The following is a 26730-nucleotide window of genomic DNA, read 5'->3' as shown; positions in this document are numbered from 1 at the left end:
GAGTAAGTTGTGTTCGGAGAAATACAAGTAGTTGCTTCCAAAATTCCATTCTTGCTCCCTTCAATGCAATCTCCACGTAGCATCCAGAGTGATCTTTTCAAAAGCTTAATTTATACTTTAGATCATGGTATACTCCTGCTTACAGTCTGTCAATGGCTTTCGACTACATCAAAATAAAATCCAAACTCCTAAATATGGCATTTCATTCTAACTCCTGCCTAAGTCTCTGACCTCCTTCTCTAGTTATCCCCTTCCTTCTCTTCCTATCCACTGAACGTCACCGTCCCCACCCTCCCTCCCCTCCCTGTGTCTGAAGCATGGCTTGTAAGGGAGGGAATCATGGAGATATACAGGGATCAGGTCATGGGTAGCCCTGACTCAGTTCTCAAGAATGACAGGAGTCCCTAAAGGATCTTAGGCAGAGAGAGTTATATGATCATATCTGTATTTTCAAAAGATTCCTGGGTATCGCAGGCATGCCTGGAGGCTGGGAGGAGGTTATCAAGGTACCCAGATGAGAAGTGGTGGAGATTGAATCTGGTCAGTGGCAGCAGGAGGAAAGTGGACGGACTAGGCCATAAGGGAGATTGAATCTGAAGAAGCTGGAACCAGTTGATTCTGGTGGTACCAATTAGTCATGACCTATAGGAAGATGAGAAATCTAAATGTTCCAGAAAAGGTCGGGCGCGGTGACTCCTGCCTGTAATCCCAGCACTCTGGGAGGCCGAGGTGGAAGGATCGCTTGAGCTCAGGAGTTCGAGGCCAGCCTCAGCAAGAGCGAGACCCCATCTTTATTGAAAATAGAAAGAAACTAGCTGGGCATGGTGACACACGCCTGTAGTCCCAGCTACTTGGGAGGCTGAGGCAGTAGGATTGCTTGAGCCCAGGAGTTTGAGGTTGCTGTGAGATAGGCTGACGCCCCGGCACTCTAGCCTGGGCAACAGAGTGAGACTCTGCTCAAAAAAATAAAATAAAATAAATAAAGGAAATTGAAACAGAAAGGCTTTTTAACTTTACCTCCAAAACATTTATTGAATCCATATGTACTATCACTGCTTAAATTTCTGGACAAATGCTGAGGCTGTGGGCAAGCTAATACCCTCATACATTGGTAGATTGCCCACGGCTTCATCACATAAGACCAGAATTTTCAAAGTACAGAATGTTAAATGTTAATTAGTAGGTGACTGGTTAAATATATCCACAGGATGGAAGACTATATATAGCTGTTGAAAAGAATAAGGAACTTTTCAGAGTATATCATGACAAGGATAGATACTTACAGTATGTTATTCAGTGATAAAAAAGCAAGTTACACATATCTATTGGTAATTGTGTAAGTCTGTCTGGGCCTGCTAGAGTCTGAAAAAGAAAGAGTCTGAAAGGGTGAACATTGAGCTACCTTTGGGAAGTAGGAGGGAACAGAGGACATACATTTCTTTCCTTTTATGCTTTGGCATGTCTAGATTTTTATTACAATGAGGGAGTTTTAATTTTTAAAAAGATTCTTCCTTAGGCCGGGCGCGGTGGCTCACGCCTGTAATCCTAGCACTCTGGGAGGCCGAGGCGGGTGGATTGCTCAAGGTCAGGAGTTCGAGACCAGCCTGAGCGAGACCCCGTCTCTACTAAAAATAGAAAGACATTATATGGACACCTAAAAATCTATATAGAAAAAATTAGCCGGGCATAGTGGCGCATGCCTGTAGTCCCAGCTACTCGGGAGGCTGAGGCAGTAGGATCGCTTAAGCCCAGGAGTCTGAGGTTGCTGTGAGCTAAGCTGACGCCACGGCACTCACTCTAGCCTGGGCAACAAAGTGAGACTCTGTCTCAACAAAAAAAAAAAAAAAAAAAAAAAAAAGATTCTTCCTTGAAGTATAGTATACACATAGAAAAATGTACATCATATCGAAAGCGTGTAACATGATGAATTTTCACAACCCAGATGCACCTGTGCAGTCAGCACTAGACCATGGAACACCAGCTGCCCCCTCATGCCCATTTCTAGGCAAGCAGAACTTGAATTCTAACAGCATAGATTAGTTCTGCTTGCTTATGCACTTTATATATATGGAGTCTCAGAGTATCTTACTTTTATAATGAAACATAGGTGATTTTTTTTTGTGAAAGGAGAGGTCACTCAGTGCTCACGTGCCTGTGTTTCTGCTTGGACAGATCACCCCTCAGAGGTGCCAGAGAAGCTCATCCAGGACCGGTTCCGGAAGCTGGGCCGCTTCCCTGAGGCCTTTAGTTCCATTCACTACAAGGGGACGAGGACTTACAACCCTCCCACAGACTTTTCTGGGCTTCGGCGTGCTTTGGAGCAGCTACTGGAGAACAACACTACCCGCTCTCCCCGGCACCCGGGGGTCATCTTCAAAGCCCTGAAGGTCAGTTGGCTTCTGCCCCACGTGCTGCTCATTGGGTACCAGTGGGTGGTGAGAACACGCAGTTCTCCAGCTTGTTCGGTGCTGGCCGTAGGAAATTGGGGCTGGAAAGAGAGGTCAGAAGAAGAGGAAGCACACAAATGGAGTTGGCACTTGTCGAGTGCCTTCATCTCGCTAGGAGTGCAAGCATGGAGAAGTCCTGAGTGATAGTAAAAAAAATGACAGGTCCTCATCTTGGGAGAAATACTAGGTTTTTGGGGAAAAGGAAAAAGCATTCATTTGCAGAGAACGTAGTGGGTGGTTTGGTCCAGCCCTGGTGAGTTGATATGTTGAGGCTCACTGAATCTGGACAGCCTTTATGCTTTTCTTTATATATCAACTCACTTTTTTTCCTTACCTACGTTATTTTGTTCAAAGAAGGAAACTTTTTATTATCACTGTAAGTGGAAAACTAGTATCACAGATGGAAAATTACCAAGACAAAACATAAAAACCTGCCGTACAATAATAATAATTGCTGTTTATTATTACATGCCAAAGTTCAGACTACTCTATATGGGTTAGTTCATGTAATCCTTATACAAACTCCATGAGTTAAGTATTATTGTCATCTTCATTTTGCAGATCAGGAAATTGAGGCACAGAGAGATGAAGTAATTAGTTACACATAGTCACTAAGTGACAGCAGGCATAAACCCTGGCCATTTTACTCCAGAGCTCCTTCTCACGACCAGGAAGGCTCTCCTGCCTCTCAACAAGTATTTCTTAGTTAGAGGCTGTTGCTAATGGAAGATTCAGAGACTGGGGCCTGTTTTTTCTTTACTTCAAAGGGAGATTAGCAGGTGTTCAAGAGATGATAAAGATACACTATTACCTATGTGAGACTTTCTCCTTAACAGAATCTGAAATTTTGAGAAAGAATTGGAAAGGGAGTGATTTCTACTGTAGAATTTGGTGTTAGGGTATCGTGTGTAATCACATCCTGTTTCACCTAAAATCCATCATAAACACCAGTGATATGAAGCCTACCATTTGGGAAACTGATCTCTAAGCATTATATCTTTTGTTTCTTAAAATCGGGTAAATTGTTTGTCTTTTGTATCCCAGCAGTATGAATGTATTGTTTAGCTAAGTACAGTAAAATCCTGTTAGCACCTTGCTGTTCCACAGATTGTTTCCGCTGTAGCCCGTCCAGATGGTGCTGGCTGCTTTGTTGCAGAGAACCTGCTGCCTGGGTGGGCTGCTAGGCCTTCAGCCATGACAGGTGCTGCGGAGCCCATCTGAGGCCCTCAGGGATTAATCTGTCGCCCCTGCTTTATGAAATAGCATCTTAGGCCTCCCAGGTAGTAGGTAGGAGGAGATCACTGTACTGGTTATTACCATCTCCCTCCTACAGTGGTACTGCTGCTGTACCACTCCTACATTGTCACAGCCATCAACAGGCAAGAAATCGCTGGAGCAGTGGCAATGGGGGGAAACAGAATAGGATTGAAAACTATGACTTGCGGTATTACTGATTATTGAAAATTGCCATTTTAGAATTGGTTGGTAGTCTCCGTGAAATGTGATGTCTCATCACACGTGCATTGGTCAGAGCATTCCCTGGGTCCACTAAAGCTGGGAAAAGTTTTCCCAAAAGAATTTAGAAGTTGGTCATATCATTATGGAAATAAGAATTCTAATTTTAGGATAGTTTGTTCAATGGTCAGTTTGTATTACATTTTCTAAATTCCTATCCTTCTGGTTTACATAAGGAATATAATGCAAACTACAGAAAATGTGGATATTTCAGTAGAATATAACAGTGAAAACCAAGACCATCGATAATCCCTCCAACTAGGGATAGCCACTGTTAACATTTTAATGTGTGCCCTCACAGTATGTTCTGTGCATTGAAAAGTAAGCATAGAGTTTGCCATCATATTATAGATGTACACATGTAATCCTTTCTCCATGTAACATCAAAAACACTTATGTAGTCTTTACAAATAGTTTTTTTTTCTTTTTCCTCCAAAACTCCTGAGCTTCATATAAATAGTTTTGATAGCTGCATAATATTTCATTGTTTAAATGTACCAAAATAGCAATTGTTGGACAAGATACTGTGAGTAAATTTTCTCTATTATAGATGCTGCCACAAATAAATATCATAAAAGCTCTTTCTATATTTGGAATTATTTTCCTAGGTTATAGTCTCTTGAAATAGAAGATGGTGTCAAATGTGCATGACTATAAACATATATATTTTTAACACATCACATTTCCATCATCTCACATAGTTGGATATATAATCATATTTAAGAATTTTTGCATTTCAGCGTCTTTTTCTATTTATCTGTTTCTAGTATTTCAAGGATTTTACTTCATAATCTCTCATCTTAAATTTATACTTCTTTTGGCCGGGCGCGGTGGCTCACGCCTGTAATCCTAGCACTCTAGGAGGCCAAGGCGGGAGGATTGCTTGAGCTCAGGAGTTCGAGAGCAGCCTGAGCAAGGGTGAGACCCGTGACTACTAAGAACTGAAAAATTAAGTGGCCGTGGTGGCGCATGCCTGTAGTCCCAGCTACTTGAGAGGCTGAGGCAGGAGGATCGCTTGAGCCCAGGATTTTGAGGTTGCTGTGAGCTGTGATGATGCTCCTGCACTGTTCCCGGGGCTACAGAATGAAACTGTGTCTCAAAAAAAAAAAAAAAAAAAAATTGTACATCTTCAATTTATCTTTCTTCTCTATGATGAATTCATCATCTTGATTCCCTGAGAACACTGCTTCCTTTCTACAGTTTGCTTTGTGCATACCTTGTGTTACCATGCTTGATGCCTACAGGCCCAGGGCAGAGGACCAGAAGGGAACGGAGCGTTCGGGCCGGTGTGGAGTGGGGAATCTTGGAGAGAGGGCACGGGAAATGTCAAGAGGGTTTGAACTCGGTATGAGGATGCCCAGTGGGTCAGGGGAGAGATGTAGGACTGGAAGGAATGGGACAGAAGGGACAGGAGAAGGGGATTTAGCATAACCCCTAGTTTACATAGGACCTTGGGTATACACTGGTTGGCTTAATCCATTGACTTAAAGAGGTTTGAAGTGGGTCACATTGGAAACAATTAGTGAATTTGGGAAAATTGTGTACAGCAGTTCCTTGTACTGTTTTTGTACTTTTTCTGTAAATTTTAATTATATGTATAAAAAAGGTTTGAGGTTTTTTTTATAGTAGTTAAAAGCTTGGGTTCTGAAGTCAGACCTGTGTTGGAATCCCAGTTCTGCCTGTACCAGTTGGTTGGCCTTGGGAAATTATTAATAGTTTATTTGTTCATTCATTCATTCAACAAGTAAATGAGCACCCCTATGTGTCAGGTGCTAGAGTTTGAGGTGCTAGAAGTACAGTGGTAAATAAAATAGACAAAAAAATCTGTGCCCTTACAGTACTACTTCTTCAAACCCTTTCCCTCATCTATACCATGGGGGTAATAATAGAATGTTCCTAACAGAGTTGAGGTGGGGATTAAATGAGAACCTACTCAAGAAACAAAGTAGTTGGTATATAGTAAATGTTCAGTGAATGTTCATTTTTGTGAATAAGGGTAAGGAAAAACTATGAAAAATGATTTTTGTCATGAATAATTCATGGAATACCTATTCTAGTTAGAATTTAAAGTGTACTTAGATATTATTGGCTAATAATGTCCTTGTAGTGGCTCAAAGGCAGTCAGAGTGGAAGATAACACTTAGTAATGCAAACATTCTCAGAAGAGGCTGAGTCCATGCTGTGATGTGCAAAGGGCTATAAATCTGATCACTATGAATTACAAGGCAAATAGGCTAGTGGCTGGATTCCAGCAGGATATTTTGCTCTTCTGGAAGCTACTCCCACTTGATGTTTAAATAATACTATCAGGGACACTGAGTGCTGTACGTGGTCATTAGCGCGCAGGGTTTTTCCCCTCAGGAGTCTGGGATGTGCTGCCTCAGGCCAGTTTGTTAGGCACTTTTGAGAAATACAGTTACACTGTATTCTTATGAGGTGATAAGATTCATGAAGCTTTCTGTGATTCAGATGAGCCCGGTCAGCTGGAATTCTGATGATTCTTGGTAACTGGTGTCCCCCAAATTTCACCTGCACTTGGTATTTCCTGTTCTCTGCGGTGCAGCGGCTGTGCTCCAGTGAGGAGTGGGACTTGCTCCTTCTGTCTATGGGAAGGAGTCATCTCTTTAAGCACGTGATTTGGGTTCTCCCCAGAGAATTGTGCAGTTCTGGCAATTTACCCAAATCCTTGAAAAAATTGTTTTTTTTGATCGCTTTTTGTTGTTTTTATCCCCCTTCTTTAATTAGAAGTAGTTAATTCTCTGATTGTCACTCTAATAGACAGCTACCTTTAAGGTCTGCATTAGGCAAATTGACCAAGTAGAGTTTTATTGCCATTAAAATTGACTCTAATTGAAGTCTTCATAACTTACAGCAGTGTATACTATAATGTCTACCTGTTCTCCACTTATTTTATTATTTTTATTTTTATTTATTTATTTTTTTGAGACAGAGTCTCACTCTGTTGCCCAGGCTAGAGTGAGTGCCGTGGCGTTAGCCTAGCTCACAGCAACCTCAAACTTCTGAGCTCAAGTGATCCTCCTGCCTCAGCCTCCCGAGTAGCTGGGACTACAGGCGTGCACCACCATGCCCGGCTAATTTTTTCTATATATATTTTTAGCTGTCCATATAATTTCTTTCTATTTTTAGTAGAGATGGGGTCTCGCTCTTGCTCAGGCTGGTCTCGAACTCCTGAGCTCAAACGATCTGCCCACTTCGGCCTCCCAGAGTGCTAGGATTACATCCACTTATTTTAAATTTTGTTTTATGCTGTTGTATTTGTTTTTGTAACTAGCCTGAATCCTTTTTGGGACAAGAGAGTAGAGGTGGCTATAAACAGATAAATTATAAATGCCAGAATAATTTGTTTACCTTCCTGTTTCTCCCTTTCTCCTTGCTATTCTTTACTTGTAGTTCCTCACTAACTCACTTGGGAAACATTTTGAGAAGGCCAGGGACAAGTTTTAATATGACTAATGTGATTATTCGCTACTTATTTTAAAAATAAAATTGATGTCTTGTTGTATGCATGTGCAGTTTTATACCATGCTTTTTTTTTATTTCAGCATATTATGGGGGTATAAAAGTTTAGGTTACGTATATTGCCCTTACCCCCTCTCCCCCTGCCCCCACCCCGAATCAGAGCTTCAAGCATGTCCATCCCCTAGACGGTGGGCATAGCACTCATTATGTATGTATACACCCATCCCCCCCCCCGCCCCCGCCCCCGCCACATCTGCCCAACACGCGATTAATGTTATTCCTAAATTATACCATGCTTTTTTAATGGAACATTGAAGCCTAGCATTTTTTCTATGCCATTAAATATTCTGTGAAAACATGATTTTTAAATAGCTGCATACTTTTTATTTGTATGAACAGATCATGTTCTACATTTAGTAATTCTGCCCTAGGATAATAGTGGTTTTCATTTCTCCCTGTGATATTCTCCATGTATATAAAGGTATTTGTCCACATTCTGCTATTTCCTTAGGAAGAACTATGACTCCCATGGTTACTACTGGCTAGCCTTTGTGACATGCTCACTATATGCCATGTACTCTGCACTTCACATGTATTAATAATTCCTGTAATCCTCATACCAACTCTGTGACGTAAGGAAACTGAGGCACAGAGTGGTTAACTAATTTGCCTGAGATGCCTTATCTAGTAAGTGGCGGAGAATTTGAACCAGGTAGTCTGGCTCCCAAGAGCTTTTTCTTTTTTCTTGAGACAGAGTCTCACTCTTTCCCTGGGCTAGAGTGCCCTGGCGTCAGCCTAGCTCACAGCAACCTCAAACTCCTGGGCTCAAGCAATCCTCCTGCCTCAGCCTCCAGAGTCTCTTGGACTACAGGCATGCGCCACCATGCCCGGCTAATTTTTTCTATATATATTTTTAGTTGTCCAGGTAATTTCTTTTTATTTTTAGTAGAGACGAGGTCTTGCTCTTGCTCAGGCTGGTCTCGAACTCCTGACCTCGAGTGATCCTCCTGTCTCGGCCTCCCAGAGTGCTAGGATTACAGGCGTGAGCCACCGCACCCGGCCGAGCACTCCCAGGAGCTTTTAACCGTATGCTATATTCCTTCTCACTAGTTATTCCACTTCTAAAGAGGTCAGAGGATGTGACCATTTTTAAAGGTTCCTGATCCATATTTCCAGTTGCCTTTAGAAAGGACATTCCCATAAGTTGTGAGGTGGGAGGATCACTTGAGGCCAGGAGTTCAAGACTAGCCTGGGCAACATAGTGAGACCGTGTCTCTACAAAACAAATAAAATTAGCTGGGCACAGTGGGGCACACCTATAGTCCCAGCTACTTGGGAGGCTGGGGCAGGAGGATGGCTTGAGCCCAGGAGTTTGAGGTTGTAGTGAGCTGTGATTGTTCCACTGTACTCCAGTCTGGGTGACAGGGTGAGAACCCGTCTCTTAAAGGTAAAAAAGAGATGTCATTTAAAAAAATTACAAAAGCAATGCATGTTCTTGATAATTCAAGTATTACAGAAAATGTGTGAGCCATGAGTTAAGTCCCTTTTCCTTCTCACCTCCCTACTTCTCACTCTGTAGAGGTAACAATACTTTCTTGCATAAGCCTCCAGAAATTTTCAGTGCTACATAAGTGCATAATAAGTATATGGTTATCATTCTGTATTAGTCCATAATACATGTCTCATTCTTTCTAATGCCATTAGTATACTTTAAAAAAGTTATTAGCTATATCTTATTTATGAGGCTCCACCTGATTGATGCAGCACTATTGGATTCAGAAGGAGCACAAGCACTACTTTTCACATTCATTATTGACCAGGAAATGTGGATTTGGAAATATGATTAATGAGAAGGAATGAAGAGTTTGGAGAGAGAGAGATCTGCAGCCACTTTCCGCCCTAGTGGCTTGCCCATATATGCCTGGTAGTAGTTTCCTACTCACCCTGCTGACAGGATCACTTTCCCTGCCATTCAGCCACCCTGTGGTCCAGGCTCCCAGGCCCCACTCCCCTCTTTTCTAGCTGGGTTATTTCTCACTTCTGTACCATTCACTCCTTTGCTCAGCATCCACAGTAGCAACAGCCCACATAACCTACAAGCAGAGCATACCCTCACTGAGCAGGTAAATCTGTTTAAAGAGACGCTAATGGCTGGGCGCGGTGGCTCACGCCTGTAATCCTAGCACTCTGGGAGGCCGAGGCAGGTGGATCGCTCGAGGTCAGGAGTTCGAGACCAGCCTGAGCAAGAGCGAGGCCCCGTCTCTACTAAAAATAGAAAGAAATTATATGGCCAACTAAAAATATATAGAGAAAAAAATTAGCCGGGCATGGTGGTGCATGTCTGTAGTCCCAGCTACTCGGGAGGCTGAGGCAGGAGGATCGCTTAAGCCCAGGAGTTTGAGGTTGCTGTGAGCTAGGCTGACGCCACAGCACTCACTCTAGCCCGGGCAACAAAGTGAGACTCTGTCTCAAAAAAAAAAAAAAAGAGACGCTAAGGTCCCTACTGAATAACAGAATTAATATTAAATAAAGGAGTTGAATATTGAATTAACTATGGTTGTCTATACTTAAAATTCTTAGTAATTGGGAGAACCATTTTATTTATTTTCTTTTATTTTTTTATTCTCTTTTACCTGGAGCCACGCCCAAGAAGCCTTGAGCAAGTGGACTCCTGGGAGAACCATTTTAAAGTTGAATTTGTATAGGTTTTATGTAATCCTTTAGCTTCTGATCTCTAAATGTAAAAACTGACTTTCCAATTTCATCACATCAGGAAGCATCTGTTAAGTATTTATAACGTTATTGTGTTTTGTGGGGGTGGCATCTTTGATTAGATTATAGAAGAGTGTCTATTTTGAATCAGGGAAGTCACAGCTAGCCCTTGATGACTGGGGCTAACCCTTTAGGCACAATAGAAGGAGCCACACTGTTGTCAAAGCAACTGAAGTTCAAGATCATCTGGTCTCCAGGCAACCTTTTCCAGACTTGCCTCAAATGCTTTCCCAAGCTTTCTCAGGAGAGGCCCTTCCTGGTCCTCCTCTTCCAGCTTTGGGACCCCAGGAGGAGGAGAGCCCAAGAAACCATGGAATGATGTGAGGTTTGAAACTTTTGAAACAGCTAGGTATTAATATATGGATCAGGTAGTAGGTAAAGAACTGGAAAAGAAAATTCACGTTATAGCGAAAGGAGGACAGTTCCTCTCTACCCTTGTATCTAAAACACACTAACATTGAGTTTGCTTGTTAGCAGTTACTGTTATATTCCCATAGTCTTGATTCTTGTAAGCCCTCCTGAAGCTTGTCATGGTTTGAGTCATTACTATCAGCTTGTGACTTGTGAAAGAAGTGAGGTGCTTTTTCTCTTATGCAGCACGTGAGAGGGTGGGTAGAGCACCATCTGAATTGTCAAGGCTGGTTTGTCTGGGAGTTCTTTTTCTGATGTCATAAGAGGTTACTGTTGCATTGGACAGCATAAGCTAATAGTGAATTTGTCTGTGGCCGGGGATGATGGTGGGTCTGTGGGCATAAGCACTGTGGGAGATCAGGCTGCAGATTGTTTTATGCCAAGCTTTGCGGTACTCAAACCTGTAATTCCAGTGATGAGGGAGGATCTCTTGAGGCTAAGAATTTGAGACTAGCCTGGGCAACATAGTGAGATCCCATGTCTACAAAAAATGAAAAAAATGTAACCAGGTGTGCTGTCTCATGCCTACAGTCCCAGCTACTTGAGAGGCTGGGGCAGGAGGATTGCTTGAGCCCCAGAGTTTGAGGCTGCAGTGAGCTATGATCATGCCACTGCACTCCAGCCTGGGTGACAGAGCAAGACCCTGTCTCTTTGAAAAAAAAAAAAAAAAAGTCCCCATACCTTCTGTAGTGGCTTCTAAATTTCTAATTTCTATATTCTTTAGCTATCTCCTCTTTTTTTCTTACTTTCTCTATCACCTCATTAGATATTTGAACATCTCTTTGCAGCTAAATATTCCCCCCGCAAATGCAGTTATCCATGGAGACCAGTGAGCTATCATGGAAAGGAGGTTCTTACATCCCGTACGTTACGTGGATTAACTAGTACGAGTGCCTACTGAAGAATGTAGAGTAATCCTCAGCATTAAAAACAACAAAAATGTTTATTAATAACATTTTCTGAGTGCCCAGTCTATGTCAAGTGCTCCACATGGATGACCTCATTTGATCTTCGCAGTGTTATCTGTGAAGAAACCTATTGAGGAAGGTACTACTGGGATTCCCATTTTATAGACAAGGAAATAGAGGCACGGAGTGTGCAAAGCTGCCAACTACACGCCGAAATTACTTTGGAGGTCTCATGTTCTATTTATGCAGATTTTCTGTTTAGTTTCATACTATATCCATGTTTGGTTTTTATATAAAGATAACTTCCTCCCCCATTTTATTTTTTATTTATTTTTTTTTGTGCCGTGGTGTCAGTCACTTACCACACCCGGCTAATTTTTTCTATTTTTAGTAGAGATGTGGGTCTCACTCTTGCTCAGGGTGGTCTTGATCTCCTGACGTCGAGAGATCCTCCCGCCTCGGCCTCCCAGAGTGCTAGGATTACAGGCGTGAGTGGCCTTCCTCTCCACATCTTTCAGTGAGTTGATGCATTAGGAAGATAATGCTCTATTTGCTGTCCAGGGATAGCAGGAGTGTTATGCACACACCTGTTTGAGAAACACAGCCGTAAGAGTTATCAATAATCTGGCCAGTTAGGGAGCAGTTACCCTTAAATTTGAGAGGGCCGGTGGGGATGGGATGAAGCCCAGGGCAAGGCCAGGGCCAGGAGAGGAGGCCAGGGTTGGGATGTGAATGTGGGGTTGGCGCTGGGGCACTTCCCCCCAGAGGTTCTAGTTGACTACCTGTTGGGATCTTTGCTGGCGTTGAAGGAGGAGATACAAAGGTAGGAGACATTTTTCAGACTGTTTAGATGCAGTCTGGGAGGTAAAATACAACAGGCCCATAGCTTTGCATCGTTGCCTAATCACTCAATTCCTAGTTCAGGTGTTGAGTACAACAGAGAAGGCAGAGAGTGATGTGGTGGTTGGGAAGGCTTCCTAGGAAGAGGGAAACAAAAAAACAAGGTTGGTCACATTTCAAAGGAGGAGAGAGAATGGTGTGTAGGCTGAAGAGTGATTCCACTTGCCCTGCTTCTCACTTATTCTGTTAATATTCATACATATTTTCATTCATATGCTCTCAAAATCTTCATTTTTTTCATTAAGTTACGGTTTACAAAATTACCCCCGAGAAGGGCAGGACTTATATCCGTTATTATTTGTCACACTGTATTTTTGTTAGTCTAAGGTGAGGATAGCCACTTGGTCAGCCGCCGACAGATGGTGTTTTGTGGTCCTGCACGTTGTCCCTGCAGAATCTGAATTTGAATGCCCTCGGGTGAGCTGTGCACCCTCAGTTTAACATCCTCCTTGCCGCTGCCCTTGCCTCACACCTGACCTGAGTCTTCATTGATACCACGTGCCCCGATAGGCACTTGCAGTTGCAACTCCAGGTGTTAAGACTGAATTGAAAATAGGAACAGGGACCTTAAATAAGCAGCTCTCGTTCAGTGACGCTCTCTTCAGAGCTCGAGAACCTAACCTGTCCTTTTCCCAAATCTCATCTTAAAATTTCTTATGCCTTTTTGCTAAAGGAAGTAACATCTTGTCCTTTTGCTTAGGCTACTTTCCCTTCTCTTTCCCTGAATAGTGCCTGGCTGCCTCACGCTGGGAGACTGAAAGGTAGAAGCTTGTATTTAATGGTTGTTAAAGCCCGGAAAGCCCTTTTCTGTGATCAGCCTGAAGAATACTTTCAATGTAAAGTAATGAGGGAAAACATGATTAGAAATGCAAGCTACCTCTCAACATGAAATTTTTGGTTTGCTTTGCAAATACTTTTTCTTTCTTTCTTGGTATTTATTTAGGCCGTTTGCTGCCTTCTAGGTTAGTAGAGTTGAGAAACGGCTGCCAAACACTAATAATTCTCACTTGTTTTTTGGATGATGCCTTTTTTTTTTTTTTTCTGTGTTGAGTGAGTTCTGTGGCCTAGTAAGCTCCAGTGCCTGTGGTTAGAACCTGGATCGAAGCCAAGGAAACTCCCAGCTTACTTGAGGGCTCTGCCCCTGACTTAAAGGGGAGCCACCCTCTCGGTTTCTTGGCCCCAGCTTCCCAAAGGTGAAGTGGGCATTAGTCAGTATCTGTGATGGGCTGGAATGAAAGACTGAGTCTGTGAGGTGTTTGTAACCCCCAAGGCAATTAGGAGAGAAAGTGACTTTGCTTTCTCTTGACCCCTTGGGAAATGGGCCGGCCGGTTCTTTCGGAGGTTTCCTGTGGGGAGGATTCGTGTGAGTTGGGCCAGGAAGGTCAAGGGTAATGAAGAGAAGTTGTTGGGTTCCCCCTCCGGCTGTGATGCCTGTAAGAAATATGCAGCGAGGCCATCTTAGAAAGGCAAATCGCAGAAGGGCCAAAGCACAGGGCTCTCTGCTGAGTGCCAACATGTGTCGCCTTCCTCCTCGGCAGGCCTTGAGCGACCGCTTCAGCGGTGAGATCCCTGATGACCAGATGGCGCACAGCTCCTTTTTTCCAGATGAGTACTTCACCTGCTCCTCCGTGTGCCTCAGCTGTGGGTAAGTGAGGCCAGCCCTCCCCTGGCCCCCGCCGTAGGAGTCGGGGCTTAGAGTGGTGCTTCTCCAACGCCAGTGAGCACGCAGATCACCTGGGTCTGGTTAAATGACACGGTATGGTTTCGATCATCCGGGGTGAGGCCCGAGATGGTGCATTCCCAGCAGGTTCCTGTAAGATCCTGGTCATCTGGAAACCACACTTTGAGGTAGCAAGGGCTTCAAGAACACGTGGCCATGAAGAATCCCCTGAACATTCCAGCTGGTGTAGATGTGAAATTGACTGGCTTCTGGTTTAGGCAGTTTTTGTGGCTGTAGATTTTGACTTGGGCTCACCTGCTTTTCTGTGTTTCTTCTACTGCAGCTGTTGGTCATTTACTCCTAGCATTCCATTTATTCAACTCATATTTGAGTGCCCCCCTTGTGATTCGTTTCACTGTGAGAACAGATACTTAGAGCATGTTAGAATTTTCCAGGGAAAATTCAAAATGATTGAGTCTGGGACCTCATTCTGGAGATTCTCATTTAGTGGATCATGGGTAGAGCCTCAGCATCAGTGTGTGTAAAAGGCTGCCCAGGTGATTTTGGTGTGTGGCCTGAGTGGAGAACGTTGAGTCAGGGCAGTGCCTTGCAAACTCTTCTGCACGTGCGTCCCCTTGAGACTTTGGGAAAATGCAGATTCTGAATCAGCAGGTCTGAATGAGGCCCGGGAGTCTGCATTTCTAGCAATGCCGTGCCGCTGGTCTACGCACCCCACTTTGCCACACACGGACTAGAGCAGAATCTCACATTGTAGCCTGCATGGGAAGACTGAAAGGGTGTCTGAAAACAGATTGTTGGGCCCTGCCCCCGAGGTTTCTGATTCAGTAGGGCCTGAGAGTTTTTATTTTTTTGATAAATTCCCCGGTGCTGCCACTGTTGGTTATTGAGACCACGCTTTGACAATCATTGGATTAGCGTGAGCTTTTGAAGGCTATTAAGTCCCAGCCTGGTGACTTGTCTGATGGGCCCCAGGTGATTTAAATGCAGCGCATCAAGGTCAGATTGTAGTCTCCGGGTCCTGTAGACACGCCCTCCCCCCCCCCCCCCCCCCCCCCCCCCCGGTCACCACCAAATTGTCTTTACTCCTATCAGGACCACTGCCCGTGTCCTCTACTCTAGCCCTTCTACCGGAGGAGACCTGAGCCTGCTTCTGTTATGAATGGCCTTTTTGCCCTGAACCCTGCAGGCCACCTGCTAGGTACTGAGCCACCTCTGACCTTGGTTAAAAGAACTTGGTTCTTGGATTATACAGCCTGGGCCAGGTAGAACTAAGGATTATCTTGGCGAGTTGAGCTTGAAAAGGGGAGAGGGGTGTTAGTTGCCAGTGTGGTTTACCTTCCTTTTTGCTCGCTCCATGAGCCCAGCGTGAGAGGCTCAAGCCCTGTTAGATCATTGCTTTTCCATTCTGAGCCTTGCCAGGATTTCCAGAATTTTCCCTTTTATCATAGTGAAAGTCTAAAGTCCTGATCTCTGTTTTTGCATTGTCAGGATGACAGAGCTTACTGTTCATTTGGAAGGTTTTCTCGTTCAGTTTAAGCCTTCCCTTAATGCATTGCCAAATTTTGGGAGTTGGTTTTTGTTTTGCATCTTGGCAGCCTGTTCTGGCTAAACTTTCCATATCATCTTGTTTGGATTTTTGAGTTTTCTGAGAGCCATTCAGGTTTCATCTCTGGTCAAGTTAGTATCTTTTGGCCCCTCCACTCCTGCTGAGGGGATAGGGAGTTTTCCAAGAAGAGATTTTTTGTTTGCCCTCATACAAGGGTAGTAACAGTTGCTGTACCTCCGCAGTGCTGTTGATTGCAAGAGCCCCCTTTCTGTGCTCAGCATCTGAGACCCAGTTAAGGGTCTGGTTTTGGCCCTGAGCCAGGCTTAGGGTCACACTGTTCTGTGTAAGTGGTATTGGCTCCTTTAGCCAACTCATTGTCAGTTTTTGGGCTTCACTCAGGGTTGGATGTAAGAACAGCATGAATCATGGGAAGGAAGGAGTGCCGCACGAAGCCAAGAGCCGCTGCAGATACTCCCACCAGTATGACAACCGCGTCTACACCTGCAAGGTGAGTCCTCCGAGCTTCTCTCTGCCCCAGCAGCTGACTTGCTGGCAACATTCTCCTTTCGGCAGGGCTGTCTTGGGGCTGCTCTTTGCTGCATCCCAAAGTGTTTAATATTCAAATTGAGTATCTCTGAAACTTCTCTCCAGCTCTAGCCAAAAGAACTCACATGTCTTCATTGCTGGGGCCCCCTTCGTTTATTTTAGGCTTATTTTCCTCCTCATTCTGTTGAGCTTGTATGTACGGGGTCATATACACCATATACACTGACTTTTTTTTTGAGACAGAGTCTCGCTCTGTTGCCTGGGCTAGAGTGCTGTGGCGTCAGCCTAGCTCACGGCAACCTCAAACTCAAAGCGATCATTTTGCCTCAGCCTCCCAAGTAGCTGGGACTACAGGCCTGCACCACCGTGCTTGGCTAATTTTTTGTTTTTTGTTTTTCGTAGAGACGGGGTCTCGAACTCCCAACCTCAAGTGATTCTCCCACCTTGGCCTCCCAAATTGCTAGGATTACAGGCGTGAGCCCCCCATTCATTCTTCTGAAGAGCAGAAACGTTCTTCAGGAAACTAGTGTTGATTGATTTTTTTTTTTTTTTCCTGTCTGTGACAGGTCTGTAATTTAAAGCTCAGTGTTTGGGCCTGGGAGGGGTACACACTCAATTCATTATCATTCAGGGCACTGGTTTCTTTAGAGCAATGAACCTTCTGAGGTGCTAAACTCAGGGTCTGGAACCCTCAGCTGGTATGGTTTGTGGGGAGTTGGGGTGGCTGGGGGTGTGACGAGGCCGCGGGGTGTGGTGGAAATAAAATGAGCTGGCGGAGCGCTCTGTGTTTCAGGCCTGCTACGAGAGGGGCAAGGAAGTCAGCGTAGTGCCCAAAACATCTGCTTCCACCGACTCTCCCTGGATGGGTCTCGCAAAGTATGCCTGGTCTGGGTGAGTTGAAACGACACAGCTAAAGGTGTTTGGTGCATCTGTCTCCCCAGGCACCTGGCCGGGTAACGGTGTTTATTTGCCTCCCTTGTTAGGTACGTGATTGAGTGTCCTAACTGTGGCGTGGTCTATCGCAGTCGGCAGTACTGGTATGGGAACCAAGATCCCGTGGATACGGTGGTGCGGACGGAGATCGTGCACGTGTGGCCCGGGGTAAGAACCTTTGATTCGCTTTCTTTCTCGTGTATCACTTGGTTATATACGTGTGTGGGAAAGTGGAAGTTGTTAGAATTAAGGTTAATCGTGAATTTCAAGATATTGGTGGTTTAGAAAGACAGGATCTGGAGAACCTTTCTTATTCAAGACCTTTAATTGTTTTTCTTTCTTGCATAAATATTAGGAGCACAACTGTAAATAAAATAAACTAAAAATGACCCTATAGTTCTCCTTTGGCAAATAAAACTTCATTTATTCAAGTTCTCCTCATTCATTTTCTATATCCATGTGATTTATAGTTGCAGTTATAATTTACATGCCATTTTCCTTGTCTTTTCTCATAACACTATTTTATTTAGTTTTTATTTCCACACTGCTGCTACTTTTCATGATTCTCATTTGTGGTCACTGTAATATTTTGTCCAGTGGTATGGTGTGACTCCCCATTCTCTTTTTGGACATTTATGCTGTTCACGATTTTTTCTTGCCAAAGAAAATGCTATAGGCCGGGCACGGTGGCTCAGGCCTGTAATCCTAGCACTCTGGGAGGCTGAGGCGGGTGGATCGTTCAAGGTCAGGAGTTCGAGACCAGCCTGAGCAAGAGCGAGACCCCATCTCTACTAAAAATAGAAAGAAATTATCTGGCCAACTAAAATATATATAGAAAAAATTAGCCGGGCATGGTAGCGCATGCCTGTAGTCCCAGCTACTCGGGAGGCTGAGGCAGTAGGATCGCTTGAGCCCAGGAGTTTGGGGTTGCTGTGAGCTAGGCTGACACCACGGCACTCACTCTAGCCCGGGCAAAAAAGGGAGACTCTGTCTCAAAACAAAACAAAACAAAAAAACAAAACAAAAACAAAGAAAATGCTATAGTGACCATCTTCATGTGAGAAAACCACTTTCTTTTTTTTTTTTTCTTTCTTTCTTTTTTTTTTCTTTTTGAGACAGAATCTTGTTCAGTTGCCCTGGGTAGAGTGTAGTGGCGTCATCGTAGCTCACTGCAACCTCAAACTCCTGGGCTCGGGCAATCCTCCTGCCTCAGCCTTCCTGAGTGCTAGGATTACTGGCATGAGCCATGTACCTGGTCAGAAAAGCACTTCCTTGTTTTGGGAAATTTTCTTTGAAGTATGTTCTAAGCAGTGGGGTTACTGTAAACCCTTAATCACTGTTTTTAATTTGGCTTTTGAATTCTGGATGTCAGAAAAACAAATCTGTTTACAAGGCAGTGATATGGAGCTTTCATTATGTATTAGAGCACTGTTATTTGGGTGGGGAACCTGCAGCCTTGGGGCCACATGTGGCCTCCTAGATCCTTGAATGTGGCCTTTTGACCAAATCCAAACTTTGCAGAACCAATCTTTTTAATAAGGGGATTTGTTCTGTGAAGTTTGGATGTGGTCGAGGGGCCACACTTGGGGATCCAGAGGGCCACATGTGGCCTTTGAGGCCACAGGTCCCCCACCCTTGCCAGGATAACTTTAAAGTGAGAAAGTATAAGTGGTGAGGTAGTTTATAAGTGGTGAATTATAAGTGCTGAGATAGTTCTTGGATATACAATATTCCAGGAAAACAGTAATATAGTAGTTTACTCTTAGGCTGCTGCATTCCTCATAGTCCTTGGGATTAGGAGAATACAGGCGCCTCCCCGTCTGTTTCTTGGCTCATTCATTCACTCACTCATTATTTCAGCATAGTTTGTGTTGAGTACTATGTGCTCAGAATTGAGCTTAGATACTTTACAAAAATACAAAAATGGAAGGAGATACATTATTCTCAGAGTTCACAGTTTAATAAGGAGTCAGATACATAAATAGATGTTGCACTTACACACAGAAATAGGATTCCTAGAGATCTACAGGTATTAGAGGAACAGGGGGAAGGGCTCCTGACTGAGGCGGCTTCCTGGCGCGGTGTTGTCTCCTGTGTCCTCTGGGCAAAGCGAGTCCTGAATTGAACAGCTGCACAAGTCTCATGGTCCTTGCAGGGAATAATGCCAGAGAGATCCCTACTGTTTCTATTCTGCCCTGCCAGGGAGTTTGTCTGTCTTTTTTTATTACATTTTTAAATTTTATTTTTACGTACTGTCAGTCTCACCTGTATGTGAGCCAGGGAGTTTATGGTTCTGAGCTGGCCGTGGTGAGTGTGCAACTCACCAGAGACCACTCTCCTTCCTTCCTTTTACCCCCTTCCCAGAGCATGATGGGAGCCTGCATTTTCATTTCAGACCGATGGATTTCTGAAGGACAACAACAACGCTGCCCAGCGCCTGCTGGACGGGATGAGCTTCATGGCTCAGTCAGTGTCCGAGCTTAGCCTGGGGCCCACCAAGGCCGTGACTTCCTGGCTGACAGACCAGATCGCCCCTGCCTACTGGAGACCCAACTCCCAGATCCTGGTATGGAGTGGCAGGCTGCCCCCGCGGCCCCGGCACATCCCGTCCTGCTTAGGCTGCTTTCCCCGTGCTCAGCTTGCTCTGTGAGGGAGGCACAAACGTTTTCTCCCAGGAAAATTGGCTCCAGCAGTACTGGGAAGGGTAGGGTTTGTTGAGGCAGCCAGTTTTCTCTTTGCCCACTGATTTCCCTTTCTGGTGTTCTGCAGATATTTCCTTTGTGGTGGGTTTTCGCTTCCTTACCTGCAAGGGCCAGTTAATTCTGCTCAGATGTCTGAGGTTGCAGATACAGAGTCTGGAGGGAAAGGGGCCATCCTCCGCCTGATACGTAAATGTCTACAGCACCTACAGCAAGGGACCCCTGGCTTCAGCCCAAACACTTTGTGACTGGAAACTCGCTCCTTACCAGGCTTCCTTTCCACTCTCAGATAACTCTTACTGCTAGCAAGGTTTTGTCCTTACCGAGCTGAAACCTGCCTCCTTCAGTTTCTAGTTTTTCCCCGGGTCTTGTTGACTTCCCCAGCTGAGCAGACACATACCATACCTGCTTCTCTGTTTTGTTTTGGGTTTGGAACAGAGCTGCAACAAGTGCGCGACGTCTTTTAAAGATAACGACACTAAGCATCACTGCCGGGCCTGTGGGGAGGGCTTCTGTGACAGCTGTTCATCCAAGACTCGGCCAGTGCCCGAGCGGGGCTGGGGCCCTGCGCCCGTGCGGGTGTGTGACAACTGTTACGAAGCCAGGAATGTCCAGTTAGGTAATGTGGGGCCCGGCTGCTGCAAACACGTAGGGGGAGAACTTCCCTCCTTGGCACTGGGTGTTGGGAACCGGACCCCCACGTGCCCCACCCTGTTTCTAACCACAGCACTCTTCTGAGAACAGTTGCTCGTCTGGTCTTGGCCAATCGTCCTCTAAACTCTTCGTTAGCAGAGTCTTGGGGATGCTATTCCTTAGGGGGGTGTGTTTGAACCTGTTCTGCTCTCTAAGCTGCAGAAGTGCTTCTGCAAGAAGGGAATACACACCTAGCAGCTGATTTCTGAAAAGGCTGCAGTGTTTACCAGAGATGGCTTAGACTGGGGTTCTAGGTCACGCTCCTGGAACCTTTCTGCCTTACTTTAAAAAGTTACAAAATAGCTTCAGAAGGTTGCAGGTAAAAGACTAACAGATGTCACCCAATTTCAGGGTCTGGGCTGACCTCACCTGTAGCAATCGTTGCAGGATAGCACAGTGGTACCCTGGGAAAAGAATCTAGAAGTGTTCTGCTATCGCCTGCTGAGTTTTACATTTGGGAAATGACTTAAGAGGTGACAGCTTTTCTTTTATCGTTGTCTACAGATGTTACTGAGGCACAGGCGGACGATGAAGGCGGAACGCTGATTGCTCGGAAGGTGGGCGAGGCTGTGCAGAACACTCTGGGAGCCGTGGTGACAGCCATTGACATACCACTAGGTGGGCCTGGCAGTGTTTCTCTTGGGTGTAGCGTATGTGGGATGAGGGGTTTTGGAGTGCCCTTGTCATTTTGTCAAAGTCTTGCCAACCTAGATTGAATTGGGCACAAGGAAAAAATTCACATTTGCTTCTGCTGAGTACCTTAGTGGTTTCATATTTATTCTCTTACACCATCTAGTGCCGTGTAACAAACTACCTTAAAATGTAAAGGTTTAAAACAACCACCATTTTATGATGTCTTGAACTTTGTTGGGCTAGAAGTGGGGAAGGTTAATGATTCTGCTCCAAATGGCATTGCCTGGAGTTACCACCTGATATTCCAGGGTGGCAGCTAATCTTGAGGGTGTATGGTGATGTCACTTAGGTGCCAGGTGCCTTGGCGCAGGGCAGTTGGAAGGCTGGGCTCCGCAGAGCCCTCTGCATGTATTCTCCGGGCCCGTTCACATGTCTCTCCAATGGAAGCTGGACTTAAATGGTGGCTCAGGGCTCCAAGAGTTCATAGTCCAAGAGATAGGAAGTCGAAGCTGCCAGTCTCTTAAGGCCGGGGCCTGTAAACTGGCGCTTCTGTAGTCTAGTCTCCTGTATTCTGTTGCGGTCACAGAGCCTGCTTGGATTCAAGGGAGGAGGCAGGAGTGTCAAAGATAAAAGGCATGTCAAAGATTTGTGACTGTCTTTAATCCGACACACTAGCCAAACTGCTATTAATTTAGGATTTAATATATTAATAGCTACCCAGCTCCGGATGTGGCGGGGGAGGGGGTGGTGGTGGGGGGGGTTCTTGTAGCCAGGATGGGAAGAGGGAGAAGAAGGGAAATCGGCCAGTGTGTGGCAGGGTTGGCCAGCCATGGGGCAGTTTGGTGCATCACAGAGGAGACACCAAAGGTTTCTGGGTGGGTGGTGATGAAAGTGGCTTGGACCAGATTTCATCCTTGTGGCTCACAAAATGAGCAGATGATGAGCTTTTACACAAGGATGTAGGAATGGATGGATGTGCCCAGGCTTGAAGCTCAGGTTGCACCTGCCCTTGGGCACTTGAGAGGGAAGGGCCACCCTTGGCACAGATGACCTTCCAGCTATGCTCACCAAGTGCTCACTTACCAAGGACCCACTGGGTGTGAAGTCCCAGGCCAGTGTGTTAGACACACTGTTTGTCATCCTCACAACAGTTCAAGGTGGAATGTTAAAGATGAGTAAGCACCCAAGAGGTTAAGTAACCTGTCTTAATCCTGCAGCTACTAATTAACTTGTCCTCAGTGGAACTGGGGTTTGAGTGTCTGACTCCAGAGCCCAGCCTTCCTTACAGTTCCCTCAGTGGTTCTTGCTGCAGCTGCCCTTCAGGGTCACCTGGAGAGCTTGTGCGCCTGTCAGCAGCAGGGCCTAGGCCCAGCCCAGAGATTCTGATCCGGATGGTAAGGGGCGGAGGCCGGGCCTCTGCATTTTTTAAAGTCTCTGTTGGTGACTATGTGCAGTTGGGATTACAAGCCAGAAAGTGTCTGAGGATGCCCTCTTGCTAGTTGGGACTCAGGGCATTGGGTTTTGTGTGTCCTGACCATTGTTCCTTCTCTGCCATAGGTCTCGTAAAGGACGCGGCCAGGCCGGCGTACTGGGTGCCTGACCACGAGATCCTGCACTGCCACAACTGCAGGAAGGAGTTCAGCATCAAGCTCTCCAAGCATCACTGCCGGGCCTGTGGACAGGGCTTCTGTGACGAGTGCTCCCATGACCGCCGGGCTGTCCCCTCTCGTGGCTGGGACCATCCCGTCCGAGTCTGCTTCAACTGCAATAAAAAGCCCGGTGACCTTTAACCCCAGTCCCCTCTCCGAGTCCTTCACAATTCCTTAGGTTCTCAGGGTTAGAAACTGAAGTCTCGTCGAGGTAGGCCCTCCTCCCGGTCACCTACTGTGGTGTGTGTCCTCTCCTCTACTCATCCTGGGGCCACTTTCCCTCAGTGGGGGTGAGCCTGGCGGCAGGCCCGAAGGCGTGAACCCCTCAGGGCAGGGGCCGAGCAACTATAGCAAAGGGGAAATGAACCTGAATCCGTTGCATTTATTTCATTTTAAGAGTAAGTATATATGTGTGTATGTATCTCCATATATACATATGAAAGGAACCTGGAGTGTATCGAGCCTGCCGCTGGCTGCGAAGACTTTCCAGTCTGTCCCCAGCACAGGGAAAAGGTGGCAGTGGCAGCAGGTCTTCCCCACAAAGCCGAGCCAGGTGCAAAGCCACTGCGTTGCTGGTCCCCTCTTGCTGTTCCTCCCCAAGCCTCAGAAACCTCTCCGTTCCTTGCCTTTTCCCTTCCTGCCTCAACTGCCCGGAATTAAGCCTCCCAGGGACTTTTTGCTTGAAACAGCCTGAAGGTAATTCACCTGGGCCTCGGGGAGTCGAATCCCAGTTCTTGGCTTAAGCCTGTTTTGGTCAGAGACCACCCAACTTAGTGTGCAGGTCACCGGAGTGGGTGGAGGGTCAGAGGTTGGGTCTTCGGCCCTGAGAAGTAGAAATGCAGCTGCCTTGCCATCCCTCGTACCTGGGAGAGCAAGGAAGGCAACGGGCCCTCCCGGCAGCGCTTCCTGCTCATTGACGCTTCTGTCCCCTCTAGGCCTTCCTAAAAGGCTGCGCCCTGCTCCTAAATCGAAACACCTGCCACCCTCCTGCCTCCTCCATCCCCCTCGAGCCCATGATCAGCTTCTGAGTGTCGCACTAGGACTTTTATTGCTTAAAGTGTCTTAAATCTTTGTTCCCAGTCACATAACCTCTCTGGCTATTGGAGGGGGTGATCATGAGAAACCTTCCAGGGAAACAGAGCACAGAATGGACTGTTAGTTGTTTTTTTAAAGTATATATAAATATTGCAACAGATCATTAAAAATTCTTTTCAGTCCTTGCAAGAGAAGTCAACAAACTTTTCTCATCAAGAGCTTGGACATCCTTATCTATTGTGAGTGGAAAGAGACTGTTGTGCTGAAATCCTGTCATCATGGTGGATTTTATCTTCAGTGGCCAAAAATGAAGACTTAAAAGCATACTTAACTGAACTGGTGGATGGGTTGAGCTTCAAGGAGGTACATGGGTGGTCATTCCTGGCGTATCAGTGTGACACGAGCCCTGGAGTGTGTTGGTCCTTCTCAGACCTGCTCCTTACCACCTCCTGTGGCCCAGTGACTGAGGCCCTACTCTAGAACTGTGTATTATCAAATTTGCCATTATAAAGGAATCTTCCTGCTGAATGTGGACTGTGCTCTTTCCTCCAGCTCCATCAGGAGAGCTTGCTCACCTCTTCTTCCCCGTTGATGGGAAAGTAGCTGGTGGCTCTCAGAGCAGAAGCCAAGTAAGAGGCATATTTCTACGGTGGTAATATTTTCCTGTGAATGTTTATTCTGACACATAAGAACTTTAAGAAAAAGCATTGCAAAATACTACATCCATTGTCATATGGAGTGGGTTTTAATCTCATGACAACAGATTGTTCCCCCTCAGCTTTTAGATGGCATGCCCCTGATCAGTCTGGTACTGGGACCAGAACTTTGCGGACTGTCATGAATATTCCTTTATTTAGAAGAGATGAAAGCCGACTGGTCACAGGATTTTTTCTAGCGACTGTATGGTTCCACATGTGCTCACTCATCACACAGGTGTCCCGTACGTGGCTGTTCCTTGGCCCTTCCCCAGTGGGGGTGAGCGCTGGGTGGGAGCCGCAGCACAGCCTGGGCTGGGCTGGCCTGGCCCCGGTGGGCAGCGAGGCGGGTGCGTGCAGCTCGGGAAGCGGTTTCGTGGCTTGGCTTCTCTGAGTTCGACTCTGTAGCTGTCATATCAAGGTCATGGGGGGGGGGAACTCTTCTCTCACAGTGGCAGAGACTGGGTATTACTCCTGATTTGTCATTTCTAGGTTTAAAATAGGTATTAGTAGTGACCTATGGGAGCACTGAAAAAAATTTTTTTCCCTTTGAATGTGACACTTTTCTTCTGCCTTGTCTGTCCAATTCCTGTGTCAGTGATCCACTCTTTTCCTGTCTCTGTGGCCACTGATGCTGTGGTCTCTGTCCCTCCCCTGCCCCAGTTTCTCTCCCCGTGTCTCTTTCCTGCCTCCGTCTCTTTCACCCATATCTTCTCTCAATTTTTTGGGTGAGTGGGGCAGGGCGGGAAAAGTTTGGGAAAAGAGGTGAAGTGTTGCAGCCATATTAGACCTAGTGGTTCTGTTGCGCTGGGGCACTCCTGAGTGTGTGAGTCCACCTGGCCCCATGGTAGTGACGTTTCTAGCTTGTCACTATCCTAGTCTAAGGCTCTTTTTAAAGGAATCAGGCAGAAATATCTAAACTCCCTTACACTAGTCAGACTAATGGAGGAAAGGAAGTGTACCAGTATCCAATTAATGGGAGGTTCTTTCCTGCTCTGTGTGCGTCTAATCCCAGCCTCAACTATTTGGGGTGAAAGCCAGCTAAATACAGGATGAAGTCTTAAAAAACCCACTGAACTATGATACATCTACACTTCAGTTTAATTTTCTCAAACTGAAAACCACATAACCAACCAGCACCCAGATTAAGAAACAGAACATGGCCATCCTCCCCCACCCCCCAACTAGGAGTAACCACTATTTAATAAACTGACATTTAATAACATAGTTTAGATCTCCCTCCTCTTTAGGGGGAGGTGCAACATAAAAACTTTTCATCACTTTATGGTGTAAAAGACTTGCTCACAGGTGGAGGGAGTTGTTAAATCTATCCCTGACAGCAGTGACTAGAGATTTTAGCTCGTGGCTGAAAGCTAAGGGGTCTCCTGAACAGTGGGCCGAGGGGGATCATTACACATCCCTTGGGTTTAACTCTGCTGGTTTTACTTATTTGGGAATCGGAAAAGCAAAGAGAACAGATATGTAGGTGCCTGTTACATGTTGGCACTATGCTAGGAACTTTATATATAAAATATTAAAAAAGTCTATAAGATAGACACACATATGGTTAATTCTCATACCCACCCTGGAAGGCAGGCAGTTGTGTTCACACTTCACAGCTGAAGACATTGGCTCAGAGAGGTTCAGAATCCCAGAGTGGCCTGGCGAATCAGTTGAAGCTCAGGAGGCCAGGACAACTCCAAAGTGAAGAGTGTATACTCTGCCTTGTGCAGCCTTCCCTGGTATCTCACTGTAGAGCTTCTTCAAGGTTTCCTTCTCCTTCACAGCTTGTGAATTCTTTTACATTTCCAGATAAAGTCAGTATCTTTTCTTTAAGGGGGAAGTTAAAAAATCAAGGTATTGGCTGGGTGCGGTGGCTCATGTGTGTAACCCTAGCACTCTGAGAGGCCGAGACAGGAGGATTGCTCGAGGTGAGGAGTTCGAGACCAGCCTGAGCAAGAGCGAGACCCTGGTCTCTACTAAAAATAGAAATTATCTGGCCAACTAAAAATATATATAAATAAAAATTAGCCAGGTGTGGTGGTGCATGCCTGTAGTCCCAGCTACTTGGGAGGCTGAGGCAGGAGGATCCCCTTGAGCCCAGGAGTTTGAGGTTGCTGTGAGCTAGCCTGATGTCACGACACTCTAGCCTGGGCAACGGAGTGAGACTCTGTCTCAAAAAAAAAA

The 26730-nt window shown here is 45.7% G+C and overlaps 1 protein-coding gene across 1 annotated transcript in view; it reads left to right on the top strand.

Annotated features, from left to right (window-relative positions):
* The window catches only part of ZFYVE1 (zinc finger FYVE-type containing 1), a 47435-nt gene extending 23072 nt beyond the window's left edge, over positions 1–24363 (top strand). Inside the window, exons 4-12 of the mRNA XM_069488468.1 lie at positions 2173–2387; positions 13972–14078; positions 16060–16168; positions 17000–17097; positions 17190–17307; positions 19535–19705; positions 20277–20457; positions 21036–21149; positions 22722–24363. Of these exons, the coding sequence (XP_069344569.1) occupies positions 2173–2387; positions 13972–14078; positions 16060–16168; positions 17000–17097; positions 17190–17307; positions 19535–19705; positions 20277–20457; positions 21036–21149; positions 22722–22954 (1346 nt within the window). The 3' untranslated portion in view covers positions 22955–24363. The remainder of the gene's footprint in view (positions 1–2172; positions 2388–13971; positions 14079–16059; positions 16169–16999; positions 17098–17189; positions 17308–19534; positions 19706–20276; positions 20458–21035; positions 21150–22721) is intronic.
* The last annotated feature ends 2367 nt before the right edge of the window (positions 24364–26730 follow it).

Source organism: Eulemur rufifrons, chromosome 2 (assembly GCF_041146395.1).
Source record: "Eulemur rufifrons isolate Redbay chromosome 2, OSU_ERuf_1, whole genome shotgun sequence".
In the NCBI taxonomy this organism is placed as follows: domain Eukaryota; kingdom Metazoa; phylum Chordata; class Mammalia; order Primates; family Lemuridae; genus Eulemur; species Eulemur rufifrons.
The sequence above is the reverse complement of the archived record's forward strand: the minus strand, read 5'-3'. Positions and strand labels throughout refer to the sequence as shown.